The sequence below is a fragment of the Lactuca sativa genome, chromosome 8 (assembly GCF_002870075.4).
Source record: "Lactuca sativa cultivar Salinas chromosome 8, Lsat_Salinas_v11, whole genome shotgun sequence".
Classification (NCBI taxonomy): Eukaryota; Viridiplantae; Streptophyta; class Magnoliopsida; order Asterales; family Asteraceae; genus Lactuca; species Lactuca sativa.
In genome coordinates, this window is record NC_056630.2 from 138,037,727 (window position 1) to 138,045,730 (window position 8,004).

At 36.3% G+C, this 8,004-nt stretch overlaps 1 protein-coding gene across 1 annotated transcript; it reads right to left on the minus strand.

The window, feature by feature from the left end:
* Window positions 1-310: 310 nt before the first annotated feature.
* LOC111907677 (sm-like protein LSM5) lies at window positions 311-1,736 on the minus strand. Its single transcript, XM_023903492.3, has 4 exons — window positions 1,578-1,736; window positions 1,354-1,477; window positions 746-818; window positions 311-633 (listed from the first exon to the last, which is right to left on the minus strand). Exons 1-4 carry the CDS (start codon window positions 1,609-1,611, stop codon window positions 601-603), a joined length of 264 nt encoding a protein of 87 aa, XP_023759260.1. The 5' UTR covers window positions 1,612-1,736; the 3' UTR covers window positions 311-600.
* Between the last annotated feature and the right edge of the window lie 6,268 nt (window positions 1,737-8,004).

Genomic DNA, 8,004 nt, shown 5'->3' on the forward strand with positions numbered 1-8,004 from the left:
TTTCAAATATGATTTTAAGAACATGAATTTTTTGGTTTTTAAATTTCTTTTAAAGTAATCTTTTTCTCACAAGAATTAATTCAAGAACAAAAAAATTAGTGACCAGTTAAACATTCCAATAATATTCTAATAAAAAGTTAAAAGCTTTCACTATCTTTTATATTTTGTAATGGTTTCCAAAAAATTAAATAACACGTTATAACTCCTTTATACATGTCTTCAGTTTTTATTGAAATGAATTTTGATGTTGTTTTAACTCCAATTAGAATACAAATCTTCTAAGTTTATCTACTAAAATCAAACACAAAAATACAATTTAATGATCATCCCTACATTATAAAATAGTAGCAAACATTTGGACATAAACCATAAGATTTAGACTTACAAACATCAATTTTAAAACATCCTGATCAACACCAAATTACAAAGTAATAAAAAAAAAACAAAAACGACATTAAGAAATTACAAATGTTTTGTAAGGTGGTTTTAGAATGTCATTTAAAGGATACGAGATGGGTTCAAAAAAGCACCCATCCTTCAAAATAACAACTACAGAATTTCCAACCTTACCCCTACTCGTCAATTTCACCAATTCTTCAATCATTCTGGATCTGGAGAACCACCAGGAACAAGCTGCATCAAGACAATGAAACAATGAGGAACTCAAATATGGGTAAAACGGGGATTTGGCAGCAGATTTGTGTAGAGTTAAACAAAAATCAAGAAGCATGAAAATGATACTTACAATTGCTATGTTATTTCCATTGAGCAAAATTTGATCAAGCTTTGTAATCCTACGTCCTTCAGGTGTTATTTCACTGCAATACAAAAAAGGATCAAAATAGATATAAACACATGTGTTGATAATAATTATAAACATTAATACTTCAGTGACAAAATCAAAAAAGATATTGTTTGATAATTGTTGACTAAGAATCAGTGTGATATCAAACAGTTTGAATTTGACTGAATCAGACACAGCCCTAAAGTCAAGTTCAACAGAGTTTGATAGCAGCATATGTAATAAGAGAGATAAGTGGAGTTCATTGCTGTTTATACTCAATAACAACAGATCCCCAATCCTGTTTGCATTCACTGCCTTCAAACTGAACACTAGATCATCATTCATATTTACTAATCCTGCCTATTATTGTAATTTCAAACAATCCCCTCGAAAAAAAAATCCTAATTTTAGGGTTTGAATAAACCCTAATATATAAAAGCTATTCAATTTTCCGAACTTGCTTTAACCAATGTAATCAAGTTTATAGCAATAAGTAACACAAATCTACACTGAACTATCCAAAATCAATGAAATTGTAGCAGATAAGAAAAGAGGGAGCAATTACTTACTATTCAGTGACGTCCTCGAGAACCATGTTAACATAGACATCGAAACCCTTGAGAGTTCCAACGAGTTCCTTGTCCCCTTTCATTATCACCCATATCTTCGAACCTATGCACCGATCTATCAACTCTGCATCATCGAAACAAAAGTTTAAGTTTGAATTAAAAGCTATTTCTGCCAACTGGTGCAAATGATAGAGGGTTATGAAACGATATAGAAGAATGTGAACCTGAAGGGAGGAGCTGCGAAGGATTGTGCGCCATTGATTCTCTTGAGACGAATCGCTTTGGTAAATTGAACTTGTAACGCGTTTCGCACTGAGCCTTTCCCCAGACGAGTTCAAAAGTTGGAGCGATGGGTTTTGTAGCTGGTTCCACTAACGAGAACAATATAGAGTTTACAATTCTATATTTTTTCACCACTTTTTAATATTAAATTTATATTTCTATAGTTCTTAGTGTCATAATAAGATTTTGGACTATATTTTGTATTCGGTTTTACATTGGCTCGTTAGTTAGAAAATGCTAATTAACCAGTCTATATATTATATCTTTTCCTTTCATTATATCTTGTACTTCTCATTTGATAATAATACAAAACACTAGTTGTTCTCTGTCTTGTTAGTTTTCATTGTATTAGAGCTCAGTTGATTATTTGTATTTTTTTTTTGTTTTTGGGGGTGAGTTGTAGCAGGCACAATGTTGTGCGGATCGAACTTCCTGCTGTTTTGGTTATCCTTGTTTGACTGATATTGAAATATGGCCCCGAGAGATGATTCAATTCAGTCCATTAGTATCCAAGTTGAAGACAAAACTATGTCTATTGGAGTTATGTTATGAAGAATTTCTTGCGAGGTAAGACTATGTGGGAATTGTTACAGGTGACAAGAAGAAACCAACAGATGAAAATGATGAGAATTATGCAACTTTATTGGATTCATGGGAGACTGATAACTCTAAGATCATTATTTGGATTAATAATTTTGTTACCCAGTCTATTGGTACTCAGTTGGCGAAGTATGACACAACAAATGAGGTTTGGGATCACTTGGCTAGGCTGTATACTCAGTCTAACTTTGCAAAGCAGTATCAGTTAGAGTTTGATATTCGAGCCTTCCAATAGAACAATCTCAATGTTTAGGAATTTTATGCAGTTATGTTAGATTTGTGGGATCAGTTGGCTCTTACTGAACTTGATGTGTTGAAGGCTTTTTAAGCCTTATATTGATAGAAGGGGAGAGCAACCTTTGGTTCAGTTCTTGATGGCATTACATTCAGATTTTGAAGGCCTATATGGATCAATCTTGCATCACACATCTCTTCCCACTGTTGATTTGGTTGTTCACGAGTTGATTGCTGAAGAAACTCGTATTAAGTCCCATGTTGACAAAGGTCCCAAGACAACATTCCTGTTGTCTTTGTTGATCCACAATGACCTCGGTCTTCAAACCAGAATTGCCCCAAAGTTGCATTTGACGAGTGTTCTTTCTGTGAGAAGAAGAACCATTGGAAGGAAAATTGTCCTTTGTTGAAAAACAAGAGAAATCAGCAACAACAACAAATGAGATCACTTGCACAACCTCAGTCTTCACAACAGAACATGTCTTCTGGACAATCTCAGTCACGTCCCTAGTTTCCATCTTTTAGGCCACCACAATACATTGATGATGCACATTCAGTTGAGAATGAGACAGATTTTACACCATCACCAACCTTGGATCCCCAGATTGTTGAACAGTTTAGACAGTTCATTGCTGCCAATCCAACTTATATGTCAGCTTCCATGTCTCATATGGGTCTGTCTTCATTCAACACTTCAGGTATTCCTTCATCCTTGTGGATATTGGGTTTTGGTGCATCTCATCATATATGTCATTTTTTGCTTCGTTATCATCTCATACACCTATCTTTGTTATGTCTGCTAATGCTACACCTATGTCAGTAGAGGGTGTTGGTTCTATTGTCACTCCTTATATATCTTTAACAGATGTCTATTACATACCCACACTTTCTTTGAATCTTGCCTCGATCAGTCAATTGTGTAAGTCTGGTTGTTGGGTCTTCTTTTCTGATTCATTATGTAGTGTACAGGACATTCGGTCTCGGAGGGTGATTGGGATAGGCCGTAGACTTGGGGAGCTTTATGTTTTGGAGCAACTACATGCTGGTGATGTTGTTGCATTTAGTGTCAATTTGTCGTCTTTTTGTTTAAATACTTCATCGTCTGTTTTTATCTTTGGAATTCTCGTTTGGGACATGTGTCAACTTCTCGTTTAAAATTTTTGGTTTCCACTGGTGTGTTAGGTTCTTTGAAAACTAATGATATTTCTTATTGTTGTGGTTCTAAACTGGGAGAATTTTCTGCTTTACCGTTTAATAAAAGTGTCACCCATTTTGTTGCTCCCTTTGATATTGTGCATTCTGGTGTGTGGGGTCCATCTCTGATTACCTCTAAATCTGGAGCTAACTATTATGTTTCATTCATTGATGATTACACTCGCTACATATGGGTTTACTTTATGAAACGCAGGTCTGACTTTTTCACTATATATAATGACTTTAGAGCTCTTGTCAAGACTCAACACTCTGCGGTCATAAAATGTTTTCGAAGTGATTTAGGCGGGGAATTTACCTCTGATGATTTTAAACTGTTATTGGCATCTTATGGCACTGTGCATCAGTCATCTTGTACAGACATCCCTCAGTAGAATGGTGTTGCAGAAAGAAAACATCGATATCTCCTAAAAAATGCAAGATCCTTGCTACTTTCTACTCAAGTTCCCAATATGTTTTTGGGAGAAGTTGTTCATACTGCCACTTATGTTATTAATCTTATTCCTACTCCACACACTTCAAGGAAGTCTCCTTATGAAATGTTGTTTGGGCAACTTCCAATTTATTCTTCATTACGAGTTTTTGGGTGTACCATTTTGTCTTGAAGCCTCATGTAGATAGAGATAAGTGGTCTTCAAAACCATCCCTTTGTGTATTTCTGGGATATGGTATTGCTCAGAAAGGTTATCAGTGTCATGATCCATAAAATCAGAAACTGTATGTCTCTTTCAATGTCACTTTTTTGGATCACATTCTATTATATAGTATTCCTGTTCAATCACAAGATGCAACCCGATAGGAGCTTTGTACTATTGATCCGTTTAGCATTGACATTGATAATCCACCACCTGCCACTGATCCACCACTTGTTGCTGATCCACCACATGTCGTTGATCCTCTACTTGCAGATCATCAAGATCCCCCACCATCGAGGCCTTATTGTAATAAGAAGTCCACAAAGCTTCCTGACTTTGTATATTCCTCTTACTCGCCACTATTTGCCTCCTTTATTGCTAATGAACATCATCTCTCTGAGCCATCATCCTATAAAGAGGCCATCTCTGATCCTCATTGACAGACCACTATTGTTGAGGAAATTGCAACTATTTATCAGACGCGGATGTGGGATATGGTTTCGCTTCCGCCTGGAAAGCACACAATTGGTTGTCGTCGGGTATATAAAATAAAATGCAAAGTCTGATGGATTCATTGAGCATTATAAATCCAGACTTGTTGCGAAAAGGGTACTCACAAAAGTATGGTATGGATTATTAGGAGACTTTTGCTCTTGTTACAAAAATGACGGTTGTTTTCACCTTGATTGTAGTTTCATCCATTCGCCAATGGAAGATTTATCAGATGGATGTCAAGAATGCGTTCTTAAATAGTGATCTTCATGAGGAAGTATACATGTCTCCCCCTGGTATTTCTCACCAACCAGGTGAAGTTTGTCGACTTCGGAAGGCACTATATGGCCTCAAACAAGCCCTCGTGCTTGGTTTGATAAATTTTGCCAAGTAACCATGACTCGGCTCTGTTTTTTCCATGTACGATTGTAATTTGGATTATTATTTCCTTATATGTTAATGACATGATTATTACAGGTGATGATCATGATGGTATAGAGTCTTTAAAGTGTGATTTGGCTCACCGTTTTTCTATGAAAGACTTGGGTTTGCTATGACATTTCTTAGGGATTGAAGTTGCTCAGTCTCCAAAGGGTTATCTTTTATCTCAAACGAAGTATATTGCATACGTGTTTGTGTTGGGTTTTATACAAACAATCATATGTGTGCATGCAACCCTAGTTTTGGATCTATGTTTTCTTTATTAGACATACAACAAATGAACACAAAAGGAAACCCTCGCATGCATCTAATATTTTGAAAAATCACAAACAAAAGGGATTAGAATACATACCTTTGTTGCTATATAGTAATAACAACTAAATCTTGAAGTTCCTTTGCTCTTGAGCACAAGTACCACGAATGCAGTACCTATAATGGCTCACAAACACACAAGAGTGAAAAGATGAATATGAGAGAGGGGATAGAATGTAACTTGCTCTAGAAATCTTCTCTTCTAGGGTTTCTTAAGGGGTGGGATGAATTCTTAAGCCTAGGGGGTCTATTTATACTTGAGGCCAACTAGGGTTTCAGGGTGGAAACCCTAATCCCTTAGCTTAGGGCCTAATCAAGTCCATTGACCTCCTTGCATTAAGCCTTGGACGAAAAATCCTAGATCCTTATAGGATTTTAGGCCTAGCCCTAACAAGGGTGATCTAATGGCCCATAGTCTCAACTATCAAATAATTACAAAACAACCTATGTACTTCTAATCAGTTCCTTTAATCCCAAAATTAATTTATGATTAAATAATAATTAATAATATGATTCCAAATTATTATATTATTCATATAATATATTAATAAATCATATTTATGCCCTATTTTATTATTCTTAATAATAAATCAGCCTCTCTCCTCAACAGTCATCTTGTCTAGTCACCAATGTGAAGGCAACCCAAAAGGACCATGCTACTATCGGGTCAAGTACATCCCATTTATAGTTATGGGTTTAGACACCTAGTCCAATAGTCTCCCACTTGGATAAGTCTAATAACTATAACTACCAATGTAACTTCAAAATCTAAATAGCAATCGTAGCTCTCAATAGCCATTGTCGAACTCTGACCTAGTCAATGACACGTCCTCTAGATAAGGGGTCGTATAGTCCTCCATTCTTAAGATATTGTGTGGACAAATACATGGAACATGGTCATACTTATTTTCTAACAGTTTGTTTCTCGATCGTTGATTTTTTGACATAGAACTTAAATGAACACATCAATTCAGTCCTGGCCGGGCCCGACACATAAGTCAAACCAAATCATCGAGGGGCCCAAGATATTGATTTTAGCCTCGTAGGATAAAAGGAACAGATAAACTTCGACTTATATGCTTGTACTATTTACTCATCAAATCGTACACAACAATAACATCAAGTCACTGATGCGTTTACGTATTATCAATGTATAACCAACTCGTAAACAACAACTCATATATCTAGGTTTAAAGACTATATGATATTATCATTTCACAATCACTCGTGATTAAATTCCATGAAGTGGTTCATGTGAGCGTGGGTTTAATCCAATACTCAAATCTTATTTCAGGAGTACTCATGAACGTCGCAACAAACTTTTTCTATTGTCTAAACGCTTAAACAATCTACGACTACAAGCCAATTCATGACAGTCTTCTTTCATACTTACTTTTAACGTATGATTGACTGTGGATAGTTTAAATAATCTTATTATTTAGGAAGTCAAAACATGCAAAGTGAAACAATTGTAAATAATTGATACAAGACAGTAACTTTACTTACAAATAAAAATCATTTATTTAATCATCAAAGGTTAATTACAATTTATCTATTACAAGTTTCTGAAACTATCTAATCATTAAAAATAATATCGTCCTTCGACCCAATGCTCCTAGCGTGCTGCAAGTGCTTAACCCTACTCAGTCCCTTCGTAAGGGGGTCTGTTGGGTTCTCCTATAACGATACTCTCTTTATTACGAGGAGTCCATCTTCTACCCGATGTCTAATGTAATATCCCAAAAATACAGGCCAAAAATTTCATTTTTAAATATATTATTATAAAACCAACAGTATAAGAAAACATCCATAATATCATGTCATGTCAAAACCAACGTAGAAATAATCAAAACATGTTATCATGGAACAATATCAGAGTGTAATCCCAAAGATCTCATGTGCGGAAAGCTATAGTGTGATGCGCTGCAATCAACCCGACTCCCTTCCTTTAAACACGAAGTACCTGAAACCAAAACTGAAAACCGTAAGCACAAAGCTTAGTGAGTTCCCCCATCATACCACATACCATACAATCACATAGCATACATACTGTCGGGCAATTATGGGGTGCCCGACCTACTCGTGTCAAGCCATTCTGGGGTGCTGACCTACCCGTGTCAAGCCGTTCTGGGGTGCTGACCTGCCCATGTCAAGCCGTTCTGGGGTGCCGACCTACCCTTCGGTCCTAACAACCGACCCTTAGGGACTATTCCACCCCCTACTGCTACTATCACATATATCATAACATAAACATACTATCAGACATATTTGGGGTGCCTGAACTACCCTTCGGTCCTAACAACCGAACACGGGGACTGGTCCCCTCATACTACCTCTATCTCATATAACATAACAAGCCAGCATGCAATCATATCATCACATACTGTCAGACATATCTGGGGTGTCTGACTACCCTTCGGTCCTAACAACCGAACTCGACTAC